Below are 25631 nucleotides of genomic sequence, written 5' to 3'. Positions count from 1 at the left end.
TGCTCTGCATTTGCATATTTGACTCCTTGCTAGTGCCTTGATGAGCTTCTATGGCATGGGACAGCAAATGATCGCTGCTAATTACAAGAAAATGCATTTAATCATCATAGAAAAATGACAAGTTAAAAGTGCTGTCTTTAACTCTCGCTACATCTCTGTTTTTATTTGGCATTTACATCACATACTGTTACACACTCCACAGTGCAGAGAAAATCCAGTGAAGCACGTAAGCTCTTCTATTTTTTGGATTCTATTTTGGCTCAAGCGGAACCAGCTCATTTTCTACTCTAGATCTATTTATTTCCAGTAATGATTCATGAGCCAGAAAGAATACTACTTGCCTATCAGATGCCAAGGAGAAATTACAAGGAATGGCAATTAGAATGTTTTTATTGTGGTGAACACAGTTGATACAGAGCCTTGAGAAATAGCTGAAATGCAGCTGCTCAGTGCTATTTTTACTGTTGTTTTATAACCACACTTCAAGGCTTTCCATCTAGCTGATGAAAACAGAAAGGAGATGAAAGAAGAAAAAGCCAACAAGCGCTGCCAGCCCACCTTGCCAACATGGTAATATTTCCATGCTTCAGTGGATGTGCTTTCTCTGCTTTATCTCATATTATAGCAAATGATGTTCCAAGGACTCTATTGCCTAAAAGAAAAAAAAAAATGGAAAAGAGCTGCTGGTGATTTTTCTGCAAGGCATCAGGAAAATCTGTAACTTCTAACAGTAAGTCATGTATTTTGCACGATGTCTGCACTATGAATACAAGGTTTTGGGTGGGAAGGGATATCCTCAGCCACCGCACTGCTTACAGGAGAAAAGCTTTACAAAATGCCAGCATTTCAGCTTCGCCTCGTGGAAATGCCAGCTTCCAGCATCTTCACACGTGCGGAGCTCTGTTTGTTCCCGTCTGGCTTTTTTCTGGCATGAAACCATCGTATGGCTTCTCACTTCAGCGTGACTGTCTGACCAGACGTGTTTTGGGAATAGCGAAACCGTTTTTACTTGCGAGAAAGACAACTCCAGTAGTTTCCCCGCCCGCTTTAGGACGCACTGACACAACAGCACACCGCAGCTCGCACCGCTTCCACGCCACTGATTTCCACTTCCCATCCCGCCTCAGCGGCCGGCGCAGCGCCCCCTGCCGGCCGGCGGCGGTGTCCCACTGCGGGCGCCCCGGAAATGCGCACTGAGGTGGGCGGGGCCGCGCCCTTCGCTTCCGGTTGGGGGCTCGCGGGCCGCGGCGGCGCTGCCATGAGCGACGTTGTGGAGCGCACGCTGGGCGCGCTGCCTGCGCTGCTGGGGCAGCACGAGCCGGGCGCGGGGCCGGGGGGTGCGGGCGGCCCCCACAGGCCGTCGGCTTCCTCTCGGCTCGGGAGCCTTATCCGGAACGTCACGGCGCTCACCTCCAAGCATGTACGGGCCTCTTGCTCCTCCCGGGGTCTGCGGGCTGGGCCTCTGTCTCTCTCTGAGAGCCCGAAGCGCCGCGGGCCGCTGAGGTGAGGCGGGGGGTCGCGCTGTTCGCCTCCCTCCCGCCAGACCGCCCCGGGGGCGCCTCAGGGAGAGGGGCGGGCGGTGCCCCGAGCCCGGGGCTGCGGAACCGCTGGTGACTCGGTGCAGCGAGTGCCCGGCGTCGTGCTGTTGCGTGGGGCACGGTGTGTGGGAGCGGGAAAGTGGGCGATAAGAGCTGAGGCTGAAACGCGTTGTGTGGCGTTACTGCCGTGAATCAGATACGCGCTGTTTTTGAGAATATTGAGTCCTGCTATGTGAATATGCGTCCTTTGACTTTATTTTTTTAAATCGTATATTGTCTCAGAAGATTACACAGAATTAAGGCAAGTTTAATTCTTTTTTTCTAGGAGGAAGAAAAATTAATCCAGCAGGAAATAACCAGTTTGAAAGCAATGGTTTCTGCCCCCACGACCCCGCTTGTAAGTTGTGCCAGTGGTTGCTTTTGTCCCGCTGTTTCCCCAGCCTCCTCTTATTGCCCAGTGGAGTGACAGTTTTTTACTGCATAGCTGCTCAGTTGTTGACATGAGATAGGGCCGCTGTCAGTGGGTTTGCACTGTGGTTGAACATTCAGGGCGCTGTGATTTTGTTCTTTGGCCTCAAGTATAATAATAACTTAAGTTGATGTAGTGACTGGTTAAAAAATGTGTTAGTGAGATTGTCTAACACTTCATATAACTCAGTAACTAATTTGGTGTTATGTGGATGGCAGTCAAAACTACATAATGTCTTTGAGGGAGTTATCCGGAGAATTCTGCTGTTGTGCTCAGAAATCAATGTTGAGTCACATAAATGCATTCATAATGGAAAAATGAGAAATAATCTGGTGTTAAGGAACTTACAGAAATGTTTGTATGTTCCTGTTGATGGCTTGAACATTGTTAGAGCAGCGAAGTATGAAGCAAGACTGAAGATCTTCAATAATTTATTTTTATTCTTTTAGAGACTGATGAAAGAATGTATGGTGAGGCTCATCTATTGTGAAATGCTGGGATATGAGTCTTCCTTTGGATATATCCATGCAATCAAGCTTGCACAGCAAGGAAATCTTTTGGAGAAAAGAGTTGGTATGTGTACATGGCTGTAGCCTTAATATTTTCAAATCATGTTAAGATTTCTTAGAAGAATTTGTAATTCATGTAGAAAAACAACTTATTTAAAGTATTCTTTTGGCTTTGTTGCCTTGTTTCATAGTCTGTCCTCTTTCTGAAAGTAACTAAATCCCTGGTTTGTGAGTTTGGAGAGCAGGAGGCAAGAGAAATAACTTTCAGGCATCAGTTCTTTCAGTATTTTGAGTTGCAGCAGTAATAAGTCATTTACCACAAATATGGTTAAAAACCAACTTCAAACTAAATACGAGTTTTTCTCAGTGTCTGCCTTTTGTTTTTTTTTAAGAATTCTAATAGAAAATAAGAGGGAAGCTGTGAATGGCACTATTTCCACAAACATGGTACTGCCTGCCCAGCATTTCAGTTACAGATAACTTTTTAGTTTTTATAAGGAGCTTGGGGCCTCTTTGCTAATGGCAGTAAGGTGTTTTGTTGTCTGTTTTTATTGTCTGATGATGGTATTTAGTTTAGAAACAGCTGTAGGAAATGAGTCAAGCTGGGAGATCCTTAGAATATAGCTGCACAGGTTTATGGGGAAATCTGAAAGGCTATTTCAGATTTCTTTGAAACTTCCTGGGACTTGTTTCCTTGCCCTGCCCTGTTCTGTAGTTTAGCTATAGAACTTCTTCCATCAGATGTTGTTTGAAGTAGCAGTCAGCCTGTCTTGCTGCAGAATTTTCTTGCAGTCGCTGATTCAGTTGCCTAGTGAAGACATTTCTTGTTTGCAGAGAAAATGGTTTAACTCCAAGCAATGCTATGTCAGCATACGCAGAAGGAAGGCAGTGTTTTGTGAGATATGCTTGTTTGATATCCTTTGTTTGAATTCGGTTGGTTGTTTATTTTATCCTGCAGTTAAATGTGATACATAAGGTTGCTCTTACCTGTTCTTGTTGCCATATGCCAAGGTCTTTATTGAAGAATCGTTGTCAGCTGATCCAGTCAAGATACATTACTCTTTTTCCCTTTATTAGCCTGAATAAATTTCTACAGGGGTGCTGACCTGCTTGTGAAACTACACTTGATCAGATAGATTCAGGTATCTGATAGTCCAGACGGTGCAGTTTGGCCTAAGTTGCTCATTTTGATCTTTAAGTTCTAAATGAATCATGCCCTGAACAAGACCCATCCCTGAGACAAATAGTTGCACTGTATTTCTGAGTAGTGGCATGCTCCTCAAGCCTCTGCTTTTACTCCTGTAGTTTAAAATGAAGAAGGATTTATTTTTCTGAAGAAAAGGTTTCTGGCATGTTTCTTATGTGGAGTTTGAAGTTTTTCTTCTGTATTGTTAAGTAACGGGGGAGTTTTGGCATAGGGAAGGAAAATAATTTTATATTCAACGCTGAGTATTACATTTGAAACTCTTAATTTTTGAAGAAAGAGAAACAAATGTAAGTGCATTTGCAGTGTAGGAACATGATTTTATCAACAGAGAAGACATTCACTTTCCAGGAATTGCTTTCTCCTGAATTTCTTGGCTGCTCGTTATCTCTTAACAGCATCGTATTTCTCACAGGGTGTGGTTTCTTGGCTATTATTTATTGAGCTTTATTGCAACTTAAAAATGTTTCCAAGCAAACATGAGCTGCTGTCATCCAGCAATGGCTTTGTTTTTTTAAATTGTTTGAATTAACTCATCTTGTGTTACAGACAAGATTCAGTTTTCTATCTTGAAGTTCCTTACTTATTGAGTAGTAATGGAGGCTGCTTTCTTTTATAGGTTACTTGGCAGTTTCTTTATTTCTCCATGAAAATCATGAACTGCTACTTCTGCTTGTGAACACAGTTGTGAAGGTACAGTGTTTTTGAAGGTTTGGAGGTAATCTAACCTTGGACCACTTTTTCCTAATTTATTTCATACAATATCTGAGCTGTGTACTCACGAGTTACATCTCAAACTGTTAAAGTTCCTGTTTCTTTGGTTATATAAGAATTTGAAGTGGCTTTCCCCTAGTTTTTTTTTTTTTGTTTAATCTCAGTGCCTCTTTTGTTGAAGCCATATTTTTTAAATTGTAAACAGGTGATACACCATAAAAAAATCCATTTACAAGATATACTGCTTGTATATATTGTAAACTTCAATAGGAACTATATGTGCATATTTCAGTGTAAAAGTTTGCTTTTAGCTGACAGCAGGTATCTGTTAGCTTCTTTGAGTTCTCTTAGAGTTCTTTTGATAGAAACTGGAAATATGCTTTGTGACACTGAGAATCCGTCACAAAGTGATGGTTCATACTTTTCTGTTACAGTGCTGCCCCTCAGTTATCAGTTCTGACTTTTCATGTAAGGATTACTGTGTTGCAGTAAGCTCAACTGTGACTGAAAATGGTGCTCATTCTACTGTTGTGGTAGAAAACTTTTATAATCTTAAAAATATAGTTTGAAACTGGTGTTGTGGCAGGAAGTGAGAAGTGAGAGTCCACAAGGAGCTAAACGAGCACCAGAGCTATCTGTGACAAACAGCCCAAATGAATAATGCTGTGAGCTGGACGTCTGAAATGTGTGTGCTTTGTTTTGAAAAAGGGTTCTGATCTTATTTCATGACTCTGTGTTTGTATGGTGTGGGTGTTTTTTTTGGTGTTAGGTTACAATGAGCTGTACCTTCTGGTTTTAGTTGTATTGGGGACAGACTGAATTGGCATTCTCTTCTGAGGCGTAGGTAATAAGTTGGTGTAAAAATATGTAACTGCCAATATAATTGGGCTTTTAAATTCTTTGAGCTAGATGAAAGGCAATGGACAGAATACTGTTGACTTCAGTATGAAGTGTGACTCATCTCACTGATTGTGGGAGCTTGGTTTAGTTTTGTAATGATCAGACTGTTTCAGCAAGCGAACATTGACTGTAGTTTGTTGAAATCATGTACATTTAAAATCTGAATGTAGCTTCATAAGGTGAGTGTGAGCAGCTCCTGATTTGTGTATGAAAGAAGAGCTTGGTTAGCTCAGTGAGAGCTGACATTTCTCAAACACAAATAGACAACAGGCTGATTACCAGCAGGTTGCTTGCTGTGGTGGGCTAGATCCAGCCTGCTGGCAAAAGGTGGGGGGTGTCTGTGCAGAACTGAAGTCTACATGAAAAATGATGGTCTTATTTCAATGATTACAATAGGACTTACAGAGCACTAATCTAGTAGAGGTGAGCATGGCGTTAACCATTGTCAGCCAGATCTTTCCACGGGAGATGATTCCAGCTGTTCTTCCCTTGATAGAAGACAAACTCCAGCATTCTAAGTACGTATATGTTTACAGAATTGCACGTGGCCTTGTAAGGTTGAATGACTTAATTTTGTAGGAGGTTTTTGTGATCTGATGTTTTTTTCTCTAATTTGGCCTTTTTAGTCATTACTTTCAGAAGTGGTTCCTCTCCATTTTTCTCTTTTATTCTTATCTCATTTGTTTGTACTCTTTGCAGAGTACTGGACAAGTACTGGACAAGTCATTTCTTTTATAACTGCTTTGAGTAGCTCAATGTAATTTAACTTGTCTGCTGGACTCCTTTTAGTAAATATGTCGGTGAAGACGTATTTGTAGAGTCCATGGAGAATCAGATGGGGATTCTTGTAGAACTTCAGTATTGCTTCTTTTCTATGAAACTCTTTATTAAAGCTTTCTTGGTAAAAGAGTATCTGAAGAGTTCCAAAACCTTTATTTGAGTTATTTTTCATTCCCCATACCCAGAAGATGGAACATTCTAAGCGTTGTACTAATTAGAGAGCTGTAAGAAACAGCAGTCACTCAGTAACTCCTAGACTTTGGAGCTGCACGTGTGACCACAGGGGATTTGTAGTTGTAAATTTCACAGCTTGTCGAGTGGCTGCTTTGGAGAATTGTCAATCTGACAGTAGACACCACTCAATTCTGAAGTTAGCTGTGTCGCTTCTTCGCTGAGGTGGTATTCACAGAGTCATTCGGTCACAAAACTATAAAACATGGATTCCCCTCTCTCCCTATGTCACGCTGTTCTGATGGCTGATCCTGTAATTTTACTTTGCTGTAGAAATGAGAACAAGTTTTCTGTTTTTCTGAGTCAGGTTCCTGAAATACACAACGTCTTGGTTTGTAAAACTCTCTTTTCTTCAGGGAAATTATCCGAAGAAAAGCTGTTCAGGCTTTATACAAATTCTATCTCATTGCTCCTAACCAAGTACAGCATATTCATGATAAGTTCCGGAAAGCCTTATGTGACAGAGATGTTGGAGTCATGGCTGCTTCACTGCATATTTATCTCGAAATGATTAAGGTAGGCAAGAGTCGTCTCTCAGAGCTACTTGTATCTTTTATTTTAAGCATTAGTGTACTGTAGCTGTGTAGCAAAGTATTACTCCTAATGGTTAGAAGAGTTAACTTAGTGATGATGGATGTGTTATATTTGCACTAGCTCTCCATTTAGCTTGACAGACGCTTCTTGCATATCCAGGTATTTCAGTATCACTGGCATCCTTAGCTGGCAGCAAAGTTTATCTTCTACAGAACATTAAAGAATTCAGTATGATTTTTTCCTGTTACTTTGAAGTTACATCCACTCTTTGTTGCAAATGTACAAGAAACCAGCGTAGGTTTAAGGAAGAGATGCTGTGGGAAGAGTGTAGAAGTTGGATTTAGAGAAATGAAGTGGTGGCTACTTTAACTGCATTCAGTCTGTAGATCATGCTTTTGAGGTGCTGTATTTAAAGTATTTCTGTTGTGTTTCTTTGTACGCAGGAAAGCTCGTCTGGGTATAAAGACTTGACAGAGAGCTTTGTAATCATCCTAAAGCAGGTAGTGGGAGGGAAGCTCCCTATTGACTTCAATTATCACAGCGTGCCAGCACCATGGTTACAAATTCAGCTTTTAAGAATACTGGGGCTGTTAGGAAAAGATGATCCAAGGTAATCAGCTCTTTGTCTGTAATTAGTATTCTGAAAGTGCAAAGGATGCGGCTGTGACTGTTATCTCATGAGCAGCTTTTCTGCCTTTTTCATAAGAGGATTTTAGAGTTGGACTTCTTATACATTTTTATTATCAACCAATGCACTGAGCAGGTACCTTCTAAATTGAAAAATTAGGTTCTCAGCTTCTGAATGGTCTAGGCAATTAATGGAATTATGGAATATGCCTGAAATATGTTTTTGCTGGAGTTTCTGTTACTGGGTTACCAAACGACATGGTGAAAAGCCACATAAAGGAGTACCTAGTTGGTGTTTTTTCCTGCTTAGATGCTTTTATTCTTATGGCAGTTGTTTCTTCTGAAAGCCATAAACATTTAGATGTCAGTTAGAGATGGACTGTTGAACTCTAGCACGTTAAATTGAATCTGTGGGTATGAATAATTTGTGTTAGGTTTTTTTGATATTGTTATGTAGATTGCTTGGAAATTTAGACTACATGCTGTAAATAAGAATTGTACATATTTGTTGTTAAACAGGACAAGTGAGCTGATGTATGATGTTTTGGAGGAGTCTCTAAGAAGAGCAGAGATAAATCATAATATTACCTATGGTAGGTGAGAGTCTTTATCAGTATTTGGGAAGGCTGAGTGGGTGAGCATTTTATGCATGCTAAAATATATATGCAGCACTTCTGAAAATCTAGCTGTGTTCTTAGGTGTCTGACTAGTAAATGGTGAAACAAGTGATATATTTCTGTACAGCAGTGTTTCCCCAAGCAGCCACGTCTGATTTCCTGGTGCCCTAAGAGCTGTTTCACAGTATGTTAAGGACATAGCCATCCTGTTATTTTATCTTTTAAAGACACATGGATGTTGCCAAATAACCTGTGCTAATGGAACAGAGGGGGAATTTAGGTTTGTTTTCAATGTTTTTTTTCCTTTGAAAAGGAACATGGTCCGGAGCTCTAGATCTGGTGTAGTGCCTGCTTCTGCTTTCTAAAACATCCTGTAAGTTCCTCTCCCACTGAAAAGGGAAGTTAAAGAGAGGCACTAACTTTCAGCAGTACATGAGGAAGTCTCTGCCAGATGTTTATTCAGTTTCATTGCTTCTGTTAGACAGGAACAGCAACAAAAAATGAAGTCAACTTGCAACAGAGCTGGTCCCCATGTACTTTTCTATTTTATCTTGTTCTCAGTTCATTCGTTTTTATGTTGAGCTGTGACAAATTGTCTCCTTCCCTGCTGTAGTGCACTTCTGTGGCAGTATTTATCTGTTCTGTGTTTTAAACCACCCGAACCAGAATAATCATAGTTTGTTCTTTCACGTTTTTCCCACGATAATGGATGGTAACAAAAGGAGCAGTTCTGCTAGGCTGTGTAATTAAAGCTTTATCACAGTGGTAGCTGCATATTTCCAAGTTTCAATTGAATTGAATACCTTGAGGATATCATTTGTTTGCAAAAAGGAAATGTTTTTATATACAAAATATCTGCTTGAAAGGTGAAATACAGATACTCAGCTCTTCAGAAGTAGATGCTTCACTAGCAGGGTATAAGACTGCTTTAAAATATTAACTGAACAGTGTTCAATCTCAGTTTTATCATGCTAGCACGTATACTTGTGTGCTTGTTTAATTTTGCATAATATAATTATTTAATACCCACTTATTATGTTTCTTTTCTCCTAGCCATCTTGTTTGAGTGTGTCCAAACAATTTATACAATTTACCCCAAATCTGAGTTACTTGAAAAGGCTGCCAAGTGCATTGGAAAATTTGTTTTGTCACCCCAAATTAATTTGAAATACTTAGGTAAGGATACTGGACTTCATTAAAGACTTTTTAATTTTGTTGTATTGGTGCATACTCTTAGGTAATTTCCAATTGCTTGTATTCTAGGTTTAAAGGCTCTGACCTGTGTTATTCAGCAGGATCCTAATCTGGCACTTGAGCACCAGATGACAATTATTGAGTGTCTGGACCATCCTGATCCCATTATTAAGAGGGAGGTCAGTGGATTTTTAAGCAGTGCAAATTAAGTTATTTTTAGCATGGGTAGTAAGTTTTCTAAAATGGAGAGTGTGAAAGGCATACAGTATCTCAGGTATTGAGAGAACACAGTTATGAACAGTAGTGACAGACTTTGTAGATAAGCAGAATGTTTCAATTAAGCCTCATTAAGTCAAGACAGTTGCTCTCACTCTGGTATCACCCTCAAGTGTTTCTATTTGCCTGATTGCTGTTTTGAGTCAGTAGAGCTGATTACATGTATCTTGCTTTCTCTTTCAGACTTTAGAAATTCTTTATAGAATTACAAATGGACATAATGTGATTGTCATTGTTCAGAAGATGCTTGACTACTTAAAAGAGACCAAAGAGGAGTATGCTATCATCACCTTAGCTGGCAAAATAGCAGAACTAGCTGAGAAATATCCTTTTATTGTTTGGATGCCTTTTGATACCTTTCAAGGCACCTTTCATAATCTTTTGAAATACGAAGTGTTACAGTTGTGCTTTTTGCTCTTTGAAATGCGAACAAGGAAGTGTGTGTATTCTTTCTTCTGTACTGTTAAAAGTGTCCATTCAGTAAAGTGCATTGTGATTTATTTGAGGAAAGGCAGAAACGAATGTTTTTCAATCCCCAGAGTTAGCAAAGGCTGTTCACATTTTATATATATGAAAACAACATTGCTTTCTCTTGAGTACTTAACAACAGTTGGTATTCTTTAGTAAAACAGCTGCAGAACTGCTGAAAAGAGCAAATCTATCGTTCATTAAGTGAGGCTGGATGAACAGATTAAAAAGAATACACCAGATAGTTAGCATGGAGCAAGTGTGAACTCCAAGTATTGTAAGCAGATTTCCAGATCAAAGTCTTGTGAATGGGTCTCTTTCTGTTGTGTGAAGCCTCATCAAAGCATTTTTTCACACTACCATTTGTTCATTCATTCACAGTTTAAAATATAGTGATTAGCAAACTAAAAAGAAGTGAAGTTAGGCCTTAGCACTTCATTCCTTAACGTGTGGACAGGTATGCTCCTAACAACGAGTGGTTCATCCAAACCATGAATGCAGTGTTTTCAGTTGGAGGCGACGTTTTGTATCCTGACATCCCTAACAACTTTCTGAGGCTTTTGGCTGAAGGTAACTCACCACGTGATGTGAATAATTAAACGTTATTTAATCATCTGGCTTTCTGAAAATGTTCTTTGATGCAGCAAGTGGCATTTGTGTTACAAGTGAAGTATGTTTTTTTCCTTTCCAGGATTTGATGATGGAAAAGAAGATAAACAGCTGCGAACGTATGCAGTGCGGTCCTATTTAGCGTTACTTGAAGAGGAAAATGTGTTCTATCCACAGAAGTTCCTTCAAGTCATGAGTTGGGTAAGGTGGATGCATGGTCAAAATTGAATACGCAGTTGTGAGTTTAGCAGCAGCATCGACCTGCCTGCATGCTGAAAGCTTTTCCATCTTTATCAGTTAGGCCGGTTGTGGTTATTAAATGCAGTGTTAGCCTTGCTGGTAACTGCCCCTGTGCTGGTGGTGCTGCTTTCTTAGCACCTAGTTGAGCTGCGATTACCATCTGAAGAAGAGGCTGTGGTTTGAGCAAATTGTGCTTTTGTAAGGCCTTAATTACTATGTGTAGCTTTTTTTTCAGACAGCTCTTTGTTTTTTTTAAAGTTAAGTTGGAATTTACAAAGGCAAACAAGAAGATCATTTCAAGCATTTGCCAGGAAAAAATAATAAGTCTTGTTGAAGCACATTGGAAGTAGTTTAATTGTGTAGTTTTGGTAGAGCAGTCTTCCATCAGTAATGCTGGGAATGCCTTCTTGATATGCAGTTGGATGTTCAGATTATTTTTCTGACATTCACGACTGCTTGTAGTACCTTCATACAGCATCGGTTAAACCAGCCGCATTTTGGAGCAGTTGGAGCCAGCTCAGTGGTGCTGACTGCTGTAGCAGTTATTAGTTGATTGGTCAGCTTTAAACTGAAAAAAATTAAAAAAGCTGGAGCTCAAATCCAGTAGAGAGATGTTACTTCATACAGGATCTCTTCATTTTATTTGCGTAGAAGGTCTTTTCAAGAGAACCTATCTTAGTTTCAGCTGGAAGGAATTCTTCTCTTCAGTGTTCTGGTATGATGCTAGGAGGCAAACAATGTTGATAACTGATGTTTGTAACTGCTGCTAAGCAGTGCTGTACAGAGTCAAAGCCATTCTTAGCAAATGGCTCAGGGAGCTGAGAGGGATCAGAATTGGGACAGCTGAATTAAAGTGGGCAAAGTGGTATTCCATACAGCATGACATCATGCAGAAGGAATTCTGAAGGGGCTGGGAGTCCATCTCTTGTTCTCTTCCACTGCTGGATGGGCCAGCTGGGCACTTACTGAAGGGTGGTGAGCAATTACAACACGTGATTTTTTTTGTGTGTGTACATGTATTTGCCATAATAATTATCCTTTCCTCTATCTTAGTAAATAACTTCATCTCAACCCACAAGTTCTGCTTTGCTTTCCAATTCTCTTCCCACTGGGAAGAAAGGGAGTGAGCAAACGACTGTGTGGTGCTCAGCTGCCTTCCCGGTTAAACCACAACAGTTATTAACATCAGTGGTGGTCTGCAGAATGCATTTAATTTTGTTACTATTTGATACTACGCACTAATTTGGAAACTGAAAGCACTGCTATGTGTGACTGTGTGTATTTTCTCTGTTGCTTGTGCATAGGTTTTGGGGGAATATTCCAGCCTCGCTACAGATGTTGATCCAGAAATTATTTTGACAAGGCTGCACAACTTACTGAGGAAGACTTTTGTTACCTCTGAAACTAAAGCGTGGATTATGGCTGCAGTCACCAAGATAGCATCGTGTGCCTCTTTCTCTAAAACAGTTGACAAGTTAATCCAGGAATTCAGTAGCTCTCTAGATACCTGCATGAGACAACATACCTTTGAATTGAAGCATCTGTGTGAAGACAAAGTATTGATGAGGGGCTTGCTTCCCTTTGATGCTAGTTGTAATGACATGGTGGTAAGAAGTGTGCAGTGTGTGTTCTTGAGCCTTCCTGTAGTTCTGAGAAGTTAAATATTTTGCTAAAAGACATTTTCAGAATGAATTCTATTTGATAGTTCTGACTGGTGCCAGTCTTTAGTCTGCTTGAAGTGAGTTTTGAGGAGCACTTTTCCAGATTTGGCACATCCCCATGTTTCTGATAAAGTGCCATGGTACCGAGTAAGCTGGAGTGGCTTTAACAAAACTATGGATGGTATTCTTCAGGTTTCTTTCCTTTGGTGTTTTCATATAATTGTAGAATCCACTGCTTTAGGGAACATCCACTCTGCTTTTTTGTGTTTATATAAAAAAGTTAATATTGGAGGAGTCGATTTAAGTTACAGATCTGTAGCTCAAAGTTTGTTTCAGTATACTTGAATAACAATTTCTGTATATAAAACCATTTTAATGGATGTGAGGAATACAGCAGCTTCACCAATAGAATATGGTGTGTGAGACAAAAGATCCTAATCTTGCTGATAAGAGAAGATATTCTGATAATATCAGGCTTTTGAATAGAAATTGTATTTGTTACTTTCTCATTTTCCTTAATTCTTTGTAGGTAGATGCTTCCTTATCTTTTCTGGATGAGTTTGTGGCTGAGGGACTTGGCCGGGGTGCAGCACCATATAAGCCCCATCACCAGAGACAAGAGGAAAAACTTTCTCAGGAAAAAGGTGACTACAGAACATCCATTTCACAGTCCAGTGAAATTTATTAATTTGAAGGTTTTTTTTTTTTTTTTTTAGGTAACTGATTGTTATGTGGTTTGTGTCTGAATATGACACAGGGTCTTTGAGAAACAGCATCCATATTAAAAAAAAAATAAAGCAAGAAGGAACAGACATTTTATTAGCTTTGTCTCCTCCTGCATCAGGAGGCCTCTTTCTTCTCAGATCTCCAGCACTTCTGTCCTCCTTCTTAGGAAGAAGAAAGCATAAGACTGAGTGGAAGTGAGAGAAAGGAGCCATACCCTGTATAGCTTCACGGCTGTAGTGGAGTGTCTGTGCTCTGCTCCTTGCCTAACAATGACTGCTTTTTGTTAAAGTACTGTCTAGAACAATTTTTAGTAGTTACTCAAACTACATCTTGTTTCAGAAACCATAGATAAGGTGGGTGGCCTGAATCCTGATTTGCCTGTCTTGTTGAAAATAAATTTATAGCCCAAAGTGTCAAGAATGTTCGTAAAGCAGATGGTGGTATATGGACATGTTGCTGTGAACTCAGAATGTGTTATGTAGGTGCATGAGCAAACAGAGCAGCATAGATCTGATAAAATATTTTGCTCTGCAGATATTAAGAATTGGCAGATATTTTAGTGATGCTCTATAAAATCATTTATGCTGTTTATCTTTCATGTCTTAATGAAAATTAAGTGGACAGATTTGCTTTTAATTCAGGATAGGATCCTGAATAGCATAGCATCAGAAGTGTTGTAATACAACATATTGATTTTTCAGAAAGAGTTCCTTCCTACTTGTTTGAGCCTTTACTTTAACTCTAAAAGGTTGTCTGTATTGCAGCTCTGAATTTTGAGCCTTATGGATTGTCCTTTGCTTCAAGCGTGTCCTCGGCTGGTATGGCTGGCAGACAGTCTCCCACTGGCTTATCGTTTGGTTCTGATACGTCTGGTAACAGTGCTGAGATGGGGCATAAAGAGTGAGTTAATTTGTTTCTAAAATGGAGTATGTTCTTCATGAGCTTCCACAGATTGGGCAGCGTTCTCTTGTACTCCATTATTCACTATGTAAATTAAAGTGCCAAAGTGGCAAATGGTGTTTAAAGCAGAGTGTTGGCATGCTTTTGTGAGCATGATGTTCACGTAGTTTATCCTGTTTGGTTTTTTTTCCCCTCTTTTAGGACAAATACTCTGAAACTGGAAGGAGTAAGGAAGCTCTGGGGCAAAGAAGGCTATCTTCCAAAAAAAGAAAGCAAAGTAGGGAAAGAAGATGAGCCACAGACTGTGTCGTGTAGCAGCTTATTAGCAGGACAGGTGGCTGAATGTCCCGTGTCACAGTCTGATCAAGTTTCCAGCCTCTCTGAGGAAGAAAAAGAAAAGCAGCAGCTGGCATCAACACTGTTTGTTGGGCTGGGATCAAACACTGGTGTCAGCCTGGTAAGTGGTTCTGCTGTGACTTGCCAGTTAAGAGTTTGTATATAACCTTATTTACAATTAGAAATACTTACATGGAAATGGAGATCAAATGAACATTTTTTGGTAGAACTAGACAGATGACACCAAGACACTGGAAAACTATTGGAAGTTACCATTGTAGTCTGATCATTTGTTAAGCAAGAAACAGATTGGATATTGATCAAGCAATTTCAAGAGTAGATTCCATTCAGTAGAACTTCCTTCTTCCTACCTACTGTGCTTCAGGTTTTGTTACCAGTTTGTTACACTTCCCTAAGAGCTGTTCTTTGATTAATTTTGTTGGTCATTACTTGTCCTTGTTCCTTCTGTTTTGGTGTTAACATTTACAGAGCTTATTGGTAGAAGCTCCTTCCATGTTCAATTTTCCTTCTTTCTTTTCAGATGGGGAAAGTGGATTTATCTACTCAGAAGTTCAAAAGAAAATCAAAGATAGATGTAACCCAAAGTAATGAGGAGGCATTGGATATGCAAAATAGGCCTGCCTCAGATTTTGGTCCCTTACTTGATACTGTCCCTGTTACTAAAGAAGAGTGTGATGGAGATAAGCGCACAACATTAAGGAAACCTTCCCTTTGTTCTTCAGATACTGTGGAAGAAACACTTCAGTCTGTAAAAAAGCATGGGCTGGATGACAAGCTTTCAGATAGTAGACTGTCCCCACTGTCTTTGTTTGCTGATAGTAATATTGAAATTCTTCAGCCTTCTCAGAGTTCTCAGTGTGAAAATGCCAATAAAACTGTGCTGCTCCCTTCCTTAGCAGAAGAACTGGAAGAGCTCCCTCACTCTGAAGTAGCAGAACTTTGTCAGAATGATGCCTTAGCCCTGTATTTATGTAAGGTGTGGAAAGCTGACTCTTTGCTGCTCGTTGTGTTTGTTTCAAATAAAAACACGTCTGCACTTAAGGCTGTAAATGTAGTGTTTGAAAAAGAAGAACATTTTCAGGTAAGAAACTTTCCATCATGTTTCAGATTTACTTGCAAGTTTTTGTTTCATGTGCGTTTAAGTTTGTGGTATTTAGTTCAATATAGTAGACATTCTTTTTTCTCTAAGCATTTCCTTCAAGCCTGTAATATGGCTACTAGGCTTCTAAAAGGTAATGACAAATCTCTGTACTGAAGTTAAAATGTGAGTTGATATGTACATGTTGCATCTCATTTCTCTTATTATCTTGATTTGATTTCCTGCTGCGTGCCTCTGTAAGAAATACATATGAATTTTTCACTTCTGAATTCACTTTCTTCCTTTAGTTTGAAAGTGAATGCAAGTCTAATCAGTGACACTAAGATTCTGTTTCTTTTGAAAAATGATGCAGATTCTGGAGAGCCCTGCCTGCCAGTTTTCTGTGATTGAAGCTCAGAGCATGGGATGTTGTCAGAGGTGTGTGTGCATGGACAAAGTCTGTACACAGGGAGTTATTTCTGGCTTTGTTAATTACCAGTCAGAAATGGAAACTCGCCTTGAATTTTCAGTACCTTTATCATTGCTGGATTTCATCAGGTAAGCAAAATTGCAGTTTTAAAGATGTGTATATTCAATTGAATACTGGACAGTGAAGGATTGTCTTAAGTATTGGTTATGAAAGCACAAGGCTTCATCTTAAGTTGACTGGTTTTAATGTAATTGGACTTCTAATAATAGTAATTTGTTAATTTCATGCTTAAAAAAAAACAACAACAAAAAAAAAACTAGGGAGATCTTTTGCATAAATAGAATCTGTATTTTAATTTAGAAACCCAAAGCAAGATACAGAAGCTTTAATGATAGGTTGTGAAGAGCAGGGGTTTACTTAAACTACTCTGCACTTGTTTGATGTTTGCTCTATTCAGAAAGTTTTGTATATAGAATCTTTTTTAGGACACCAGATTTATTCTTACTGTGATCTGTGGTGAACTTTAGGCCAATGGAAATGACTACAGAAGACTTTGGGAAGCTGTGGTTGTCTCTTTCCAATGATGTGAAACAGAATATTAAAATTCCATCCTCTCAGAATTCCTTCTCAGCAGCTCTGAGTGTACTGCATCAAAAGCTGAAACTCCACATTGTTGATATTATAGGTGAGTGAAGGTATGCTGTAAGATTGTTTACTGACTTATTTTTCTAGAGAAATAAATACATGGAAACAGGTACCTTACACTTCAAAACTGAACATCTGGGAGCATGGTAAACACAGGGACATATAAGGATTTTATTGGCCTTACTCAGCTCTGTGCAAAGGTTGCTGTATAATTGTGAAACAAACAGTACATTTTAAAGGGGGCAAACTTGTAAGCATACTGAAGAGTCTGGAAAAGATATAAATGTTTGTGGAAAAAAATCAGAGGTTTGTGAATGATGCTATAGCTGTATCTAATTGTTACTTCACTTTTTATTCTGTGGCTTCTGTTATTTTAAGGTAATGAGGGAATACTGGCATGCCAGCTGCTTCCATCTGTGCCATGTCTGCTGCACTGTCGTACTCACTCAGGGATGCTGGCTTTGTGGTTCAGATCACCTTGTTCTGCTCTTCCAGATGGTTTGCTCTATCAGTGTCAAAAGGTGATGGAAGAATCCTGATAACAATAGTACCTGCCTTAATCTATTTGGGGTGCAAAAAGGAAGTGAAGGATTTATAGAGTTACGCTGGTAATTACCAAAGTGAATTTAAGGTATGCTTCTCAGAAGTCACAACTTTCTTCAACCGGCACTAATCTTGGACTTGAGAGGGAAGGATGATGACCTAAAATATGCCTGCAAAAACGTGCTCAGGACTGTACAGTGACTACCAAATAATCCGTAAAGTACTGTTATCTGTTCAAGTGAAATGTAAATTTCTTTTGTTGTTAAATGACTGAAAGTACTTACTTTCATTATGCAGCTTTTGTAGGTGTCAACAGTCATTCTTCATAGCAATTACCTAAATATGGTTTTAAAGCAAACAGATCTCTTTTATGCACTCAGACTTGAACACTTGCCAGGTTCATTTGATTATCTTAAATTTTTCTAAAATTGTTTTATAAACACTGCTGGTGGCAACGAGTCCCACATTGGTGGTTACAGAGTAACCTATGTAGCAACAAAAGCTATTAAATGTTTTAAAAATGAGAGTTTTAATGAGTAATGCACCTGCCATGATCTTGGCTTAGCACTGAAGTATGTAAGCAGAAACATCTTAGTAGGATCTTGGTAGGAGACAGGCATGTGAAATTGTGTTGAAAGCATCTCATGGGATGGGATCTAAGACTCTTCAGTGACTTCCTGTCTGCAGTTCTTTGTCCATGTTTCAGTCCCATTCCCTTTCCTTAGGGGTCAGCAGCACCCCAGTGTTTGAGCCACATCTGAGATGTTTCGTGTGGATCAAGTCTGAGATCATGGAGGTGCCTTTCAGACACCTTATATTTAATATGGCTAGATTCTCTGCCCAAGAAAATTCATGTGATGAAGACTTCCTTTACATTTTCTAATTATGAATAGCTTCAGTATGACAGATGTGGCTGTACTGTGTGTGCGTGCCTGGGAGCTGCAGTAAGGCATACGAGCTCTGAGTTGGTCCAATGTTTACAGTGTTGTTTTCTTCCAGTAATAACTTAGCAGCCTTGAAAACCCACCATTCTCAATTTATTTAGACAATATATGAAATCTTTAATACTATAAAAATTATATATATCTTCCTGTGGTTTTATTTAAGAACACGAAAATTGTCCGGATGGCTCAGAAGTTATGTAAATGATGTCTGTGGTAGGATTCTCTCTTTCATGAATGTTAATATGAAATTGAATATTAACAAGGAAGTTTTAACTTTTAGTTCTGTTGGTTCTTACCCAATAAGCACTGGTTGGAAAGGAAAATAAAGCACTGTTTGCTGTGTTTTGGTAAATGTTTGTGAAATCACCGTAACAATGTTAACGTGCTGATGGTTCCTTTTTTTAAATCATGCTGTTTGTATTGTCAGAGTGAAGCTCCTTCCCTTTTCTATTGCTGTTTCAGTACCTTGTTGAGAAATCTAAGTGCACTGAACCTGTAAATATATTTAATGTTCTGTGTACTTTAATGTTTACTTGTCACTTCAAGAAAGTTTATATAGATGGAAATGGATTGATAGTGGGTTAATCTCCAGCAAATGATTTTTCTGCTGGTAAATCTGACTTCTGTTATGCAGTTGGACTTTTCTAATTATGTGAAATGTAATGAAAGTATGTTTTTGGCCTATGCATTTAAACCATGTCAGCATTTCAGTTGTTTGGTCTAGTGTTTAAAAAAGAGAAAAAGCAATGCCTTCTATAACTCATGTAAATGCTCTCTGACCTTTTCCACTGTATGATAATGTATGGTAAGCTATAAATATGCAGTTGTAAGAGAATTATGCTTATATCACATAAAGGGTTTTGCAGAATTTGTACCTGTTTGTCTTTATTTCTAGAATGCCTAGCTATAATTTTCTTAATCTCTCACAGTCTTTATGTTTTTGTAGTTTAATTAAGAAGTAATCAGTTTGTTTGGTGCCCTGCAAATATCACCGGAATGCAGCAGTGTGAAGCCTTGTTCATAGTTGAAGTGGTATTTTCTGGCCTTAACCTTCACCCCCAGTGCATGACTGGGCAAAGCAGTGATGCTGTCCACTTCTGGAGTTATTAATGATGATAGGTGTGAAAAACGCAGGGATTTTTTACTTAGGGAGAGTGTGTGTGACTTGGTTTCCTTTCTTTCTTGAAGGATTAATGTGATTTCTGGGAAAGTGAAATAAGATGTGTAGAAGTGGGCTAGAAGGAACTGTGAGCATGTGATCTAATTAGCACGAAGACTTTTACTTTCAAGGACAACTGGTGGCTGCTCTGAGTGTATTGACTTTCTGAACAGGTGGATTAACAGCATTTTGGAGAGCCTGAGGTACCAGGAGGTTTCACTGTTTCACTGTGCTGCAGGCATCTTAGACTTCAGGACATTTTTGGAGTCAACAGAGAAGTTGTATGGGAACAGTATTTTTCCTGTTTTTATCAGCTTCTCCTGTTGCCAAAGTATTTTCAAGTATTTTTAATGACAGAGTCAAAATTGGTGACTTTGTTAGGTATTCCCAGCCCCTCCAGTGAGGAACTAGGATAAATTTGTGTAAGGAATAGCACTGTCTTCAGGGCCTTCTGTGTTTGCAAGTAGCTTGGAAATGATATTGCCTGATGTTTTTTACATATTGGGAAGATAGAAACTTCCTCCTAGTGAGTGCTGTCCATCCACCATCCAGCCCTCAGGCTGTATTATCTGTGTGACAAGGAGGTGTCTTTTTCTGGATCTGAGGTGTGTATCATAGCTGGTAAAAATAGAAGTAGGCCTGCTGACGTCATGCAGGGTAAGGCTTGCTTTCGCAGTTCTGTTGCTGTGGTAAGAGGAAGTTGTGTTTTACCTCTTGGTCTTTTCAGGGTCAGTCATTTAATATGCTTTTCTATGAGAGCGTTTCTTCAACACAAATAAGATTTCACGTTCATTGCAATGTACTGTTCTGTGGTACATCTGCAACTTCGTTAGGATGCCAAATGCAGTCACTCTTGAGGATTTCTTCAGTATTAATGTTTCTGTGTTATAAAGTTGGCAGTGATGAAGCAGAGAATATCAAGTCCTGCCATGGTATGACTAATAAAATTAACCTAAGAGGAGTGTTTTACTGGAATTTGAATTGTGCCAGGAATGTCTTCTAACTTAAATCACAGGTAGCTAAATAGGAACTAAATCAAATAATGAAACAGTTGCAAGGCACACTTGCTAAAGAACTAGGCCTTAAGCGTGTTACAACTGCTGTGGGCCTTGCACAGGGGTACCTTCTTGGCACCTTCAGGCTCTGACTGAGGAGAGGCTGGGCCCTGAAGGCAGGTCCTCCATGTGGTTTGCAGGGAGGTTCTTAGGCTGAAAGCCCCTGAGCCATACTGCAGGATGGATGGAGCAGTGTCATAGTTAGCTCAAGTGCTAACGATGGAGGAGTCTGAAAAATGGGGATTTCCTTTGTCCTGCTTTTCGGTTTTCTTTTAAACACATGATTTGTCCATGTTCCTTCCTCCTACATTCACAAAACGTGGTCTTCAAAGAGTTGCAAACATTGAAGATGACAAGATTAAACCAATTCCTTCCTCTTAGGAAGGAACTAATTTCAATTTCAGTTTACTTTGGGTGGTAGAACAAAGAAATCAAGTGAAAGAAAAAAGGGCAGTAATCACACATTTTTTAATCCACGAATATGATAATACATCATATACTTAAGATGACCATTGCCAGTATTTAGCAATGTTGTTACACAGCAAGCTACTAGTACAAAAGTAAACAATGAATATACTGGATATGCAAGTATGATAAATACTAAAAAACATCTTCTTTCCTTAAGGCTACTCTGATTTATAAATAAGATGACAGGTGTTCAGCTGGCTCGTCTAAAATATCAGAATCTGGAACATCGGCACTTGCAACACACAAAAATAAAGTCACGTATACAGGATATCCCTTTTGTTTTGGACATCTTCAGTGTTGAATAATCTTTTGCTCTGGCTTAAAAAAAAGAAATCCAAACAACCAACCAAACTTACATATTTGCTACAGGAGAAACAAACACACAGATGTGACCTGTGCACTGGAACAGGAGTGCTGGATATAATAACTGTGGTTCAGAAGCATTGGTTGACAGGTACGTGCTCTGAGAAAGGAAGCAGCTAATGGTGTGTGTAAATATGACTCTGCAAATGTTGAAACTTGCAACCTTGTAAGGCAAATCTTAACAGACTTCCAGTCCCAAAAGTTCGTATCTCATTTCCATGCTGAGTTGTAAAGGAATAGTCTGTATTCACTGCTACTGAATATACTCTTCATGGTTGAAGGAAACATGACGGAGAATTACATCGATACCAAACTGCTCTAGTAATGTTCTGTGCTGCCATTTTCACTTGCTTCGAAATGCATTCTTTTGGGAATGGATGCTTCTAGCACAGCTGCAGAGAATACACGTAGTTGAGGTATGTGTATTCTCAGCTGTATGTAGGGAAGTACAGCAATTATTCTCAGAGTGAGAAAAGGCAGAAGAACAGAATTTACCTCTGTATTTAAGATTTTAAATGGGAAAACAATTTTTTTTGTTGTCGTGAAGTAATAGGTGACAGTGCTTGGAAGTTCTCCTTAGGGAGGGATGGCTTTCAAATATATGGGAGTGTCTGCCGTGTCATGAGAATGGAGAAACCCCATGACACTGAATGTCTTGGCAGACTGAGGTGAGTCTGAGAGGTAAGAGGCAGGGGGCTAGGAGAGATTTCTGCACATGCTTCCTTTACGTAGGGTCAGCCAGCATCAACCCAGCTGTAAGATTCTGCAAGCTGGCTTATCTGCTCTGGTTCTCTTCCATAATGATAGCAAAACTTGACAGAAACCAGTATTCCTTTGCAAAGCATCTTTTGTTTCAGGACAGCGGAGTGTTTTGCTTAAAAGCAAAAAAAGCAGAACACTGAACCAACGGGTTGTTTACGAAGCTCACCAGTTGGTAGCGTTCTCTTCAAAGGGCTGTGGACATACTGCACTCAGATGGCACTGTGAGCAAAGCAGGTGGGGTTCTGTTATTGTCATTGTTGGCACAAATTGATACTATGGACACATTAAAATGAGAGCTTTACTGAGGCTGAATGTTATCTATTAAGGATATGAGATGTTAATGTTGCTTTGTACAGCAAGTGGTTACTTAGTTGTGTTCCTCTTCAAAAGTGCAAAATGTTCGCAAGGAATATTTTGCTCTGACAGAACAGTGTGAATGCAAAGAGCAGCAGCATCTCCAGCCTGAATTCATCCAACGTTATCAAATAGGCAGCACCTGAGACTGGGAGAATTCAGGAACTACTTTATATGTTTTTTCTTGATTGCCTTTGAGCTTCAATCACTGAGCTGTTCTTCAAAATTCATATGAAGCTTTTTTTTGAGTATAAGCCAAAAATTTCTAATGGAAATATTGTTTCATAGAGCAGCTCTTAAAATTTTATTGTGATTTACTCGTTTGTATTATTTATTATCCCTAAATAGACTTAAATACCATGCGAATTCAGAGATGCAGTCTCACACTGATTCCTGATCATCTTAAAAGGAAAGAGCTTAACGCATCACAGCCTTACCTTCTAAGCCTTTTCACTTGCTGTTGGAATAGTAAAAACGCACACATCAGGGGCAGTCTGGGTAAATTCCATGCACTGCTCTTTTGCCATCACCTATTTTAACACAGCCATGCTTTTGAGCTTACTTTCTTTTCACGTGTTCAGCCTTGACCACAAAGCTAGTAAGATCGTGATGTACAGCAATCTATTTCTGAACAATATATATCAGCAGTTTTTTTTCATGCCACACCTTGGAAAAGACTTGGTTATCTGTGAACAAAACATTAAAACTGATAGCTTTCTGGTTTAGGTTTTTCCCTTCATCGTGTGCCAAGTGAGCACCTTCTGGCTCCTGCTGGAGACTGCAGTAAGAAGAGCAGGAAGGATGCTCTCATGCTCACCGTGGCTCATGAAGGGTGGCCAGTTCTAGGCAGAAGTTTTTTGGCTGGTTTCTTGCTTCTGAGCACAGTTTCAAAGGATCTTCTCATCAAGTAGTTTGTTGATGCCATCGCAGATCTTTTTGAGGTATGGCCGACAATCCCCATCCAGGCTGTACAGGGCAGTTAGAAATTCCACATCTGCAAAGTGATTGAAGACGTGGTTGATGCGCCCGTGGGATTTCGGTGTCAGGTGCCGATCTACCAGTTCATGCACAAGGTCTTTACACTCATTCAGGAGTTCTGCAAGAACATTTCTGTCAAAAGTGTATTCTACCTCATAGAAACTGACAATTGTCATGGCAGTTTGATTCAGCTTCTTCCTGAACTTGTCTACAATTTCCATCTCTTCGTGGTTGAACTGATTATTTCGATAGAGGATCCCAATTTTTATTGCCACTTTAATCAGGTCTTTCATAATTTTATGGGCTTCCTTTTTGTTTCTGGTGTGTTCCTTTGTTACCTTGTACAGCTCATCAAAGATTTCACTGCTTGTGTCATCGATGAGCATGTTAGCCATGGTTTTGGTTGCCATTTTACTCAGGATCTTTTTCTGGGCTTGCAGTGCAAGATTCTTGGAACTGAAACAATCGGGACCTGTTTCAGGATAGCAGAGAAGAGGGAAAATGTTAATTTTACTTGGTGAATCGTTTTTACCATCAGGTAAGAATAGCAGTGCCCATGTGTTTAAGTGTTAACCGTGTTTCAGGTCTTGCTGTCACTGAGAATTTTTCTTACAAATGGAGGACTGGATGTCCTGGTGGGGGATCCCCAGGCCAGGTCATTGCTAGCCACTGGTTCACTAGCAGCAGAGCTTTTTCTGGTCAGTAGTTCTGTGTTAAAGCTTTCTTGGTAGAGAGATCTCTTGATGGTTCTGCCTATATATGTAAATAAGAAAAACAAAGTATTTGCAAATATTTACTCAAACTTGAAGGAATTATTCCTCCTGCCATTGGGAGGCACTGTTGCTCCGCGGTCAGTCTGAGCACCCTCAGTGCGGGCTACTACAGCAGTCATGGATCGTCTCCAGTAACTATGCCTTTCTCATTTGCTATCGACTTGCAAAACTCTAGGATACGATTTCTTTTGCCTCAATACATGTGATTCTGCTAGCTGAAAATACCTCAGCCACTTTCTGTACATTCATCAATAAATACAAATATCTTGCATTTTTCTTTTACCTGTCTGCAGGTTTCACTCAGGACAGTGTCAGAGCATGCAGTTCATGTGCAGCACGTGGCTCCTGTTGTTGGACTTGATCCAATAAAGGGGAGGGGAGGACCAGGAGCACGACCCAGAGGGCTGGAGCACCTCTCCTACAATGACAGGCTGAGGGAGCTGGGCTCAGTCCAGAGAAGAGAAGGTTCTGAGGAGACCTGAGAGTGGCCCTCCAGTGTTTAAAGGGAGCTCATGAACAGGAGGGAAACCAACCTTTAACATGGGTAGGTAGTGGCTTTAAACTGCAGGAGAGGAGATCTAGAATAGCTGTTGGAGAAGTTTTTCATGGTTAGGCTGTGGATGCCCCATCCCTACAGCTGTTCAAGGCTGGGCTGGGTGGGGTTGTGGGCAACCTGATCTAGTGCTGATCTGGTGTTAGCAACCCTCCCCATACAGGGGTTCTTTACTAGATGATATTTGACTTCCCTTCTAATCCAAGCCATCCTATGATAACTACTGGTAGTGATTAATTTGACCTTCCTCTGCTTTCCACCTTGAAGTTGTTTGTTTTTCATGGACTTTGTATGGACAAAACAAAGGAAATTGAAAGATTTCATCTGAAATGGGCTCCAGTTTAGAACTATGTAGCAGGATCCCCATTGGCTCCAAGGGTACTTCGTCACTGATGAGCATGTGTGTAGCTTGGGGACCTTGGTGTGAGGTGCGGAACAGAGCACTTGGGCCCTTTGCCAGCTGCTGGGGAACCTAAATGCTAAGAGATTTTAAAAAAGTACCAGTGCTGATTTGATTTTGGAGCCTGAGTGGGTTTTTGGCTGAGCTCATTAGGCCTTTTCCAGCCATTAGCATATAAATAGTGCCTGCAACAGCCTGCTGTAATTCAGTTGTGCAGCAGGGATCTGTCAGTGGCTGGGGGTGCAGATTTCTACATCTCTGTACCGTGTTCCACATGGCCCTCACTCACAGCTGTTGTGCTTCACCACAGCCTCTTGGTGCTTTCTTCTTTATTCCACGAGGCAGCAGTAGATACGGGAATTTGAGTCACAGAATTATCCGAGTTGGAAGGGACCCGCAGAGACCATCTAGCTCAACTCCCCTGCAATGAACAGGGACACCTACAGCTGATAAAGTCCTTCCAGCCTGATGTGGGCTGTCTCCAGGGCCGGGGCACCCACCACCTCTCTGGGCAACCTGTGCCACCTCCTCACCACTCTTATTGTAGAAGACTTCTTCCTTATATCCAATGT

At 40.0% G+C, this 25631-nt stretch overlaps 2 protein-coding genes across 7 annotated transcripts in view; one reads left to right on the top strand and one right to left on the bottom strand.

Moving 5' to 3' along the window:
• The first annotated feature begins 1213 nt into the window (after positions 1-1213).
• AP4E1 (adaptor related protein complex 4 subunit epsilon 1) lies at positions 1214-24989 on the top strand. Of its 6 annotated transcripts, XR_008203730.1 has the most exons (24): positions 1214-1420; positions 1864-1935; positions 2457-2580; positions 4340-4413; positions 5731-5852; positions 6702-6861; positions 7323-7489; positions 8026-8099; positions 9177-9299; positions 9387-9496; positions 9777-9916; positions 10519-10631; positions 10753-10871; positions 12215-12517; positions 13101-13215; positions 14062-14197; positions 14399-14654; positions 15075-15635; positions 16006-16190; positions 16590-16747; positions 19141-21330; positions 21787-22235; positions 23774-23871; positions 24400-24989. XR_008203730.1 is itself a non-coding variant. In XM_052671925.1 (21 exons), exons 1-21 carry the CDS (start codon positions 1259-1261, stop codon positions 17244-17246), a joined length of 3435 nt encoding a protein of 1144 aa, XP_052527885.1. In that variant the 5' UTR covers positions 1214-1258; the 3' UTR covers positions 17247-18225. The 6 variants fall into 6 exon arrangements, 3 of the variants coding, with proteins under 3 accessions (XP_052527885.1, XP_052527886.1, XP_052527887.1); XR_008203731.1 differs by lacking the exon at positions 21787-22235; XR_008203729.1 differs by having other exon boundaries at positions 19141-22235.
• TNFAIP8L3 (TNF alpha induced protein 8 like 3) overlaps positions 20854-25631 on the bottom strand; it is a 42470-nt gene continuing 37692 nt past the window's right edge. Inside the window, exon 2 of the mRNA XM_052671946.1 lies at positions 20854-23805. Within this exon, the coding sequence (XP_052527906.1) occupies positions 23243-23805 (563 nt within the window). The 3' untranslated portion in view covers positions 20854-23242. The remainder of the gene's footprint in view (positions 23806-25631) is intronic.

Source organism: Tympanuchus pallidicinctus, unplaced genomic scaffold (assembly GCF_026119805.1).
Source record: "Tympanuchus pallidicinctus isolate F22 unplaced genomic scaffold, pur_lepc_1.0 scaffold12, whole genome shotgun sequence".
NCBI lineage: Eukaryota > Metazoa > Chordata > Aves > Galliformes > Phasianidae > Tympanuchus > Tympanuchus pallidicinctus.
This window is presented reverse-complemented; position numbering and strand designations above follow the sequence as displayed.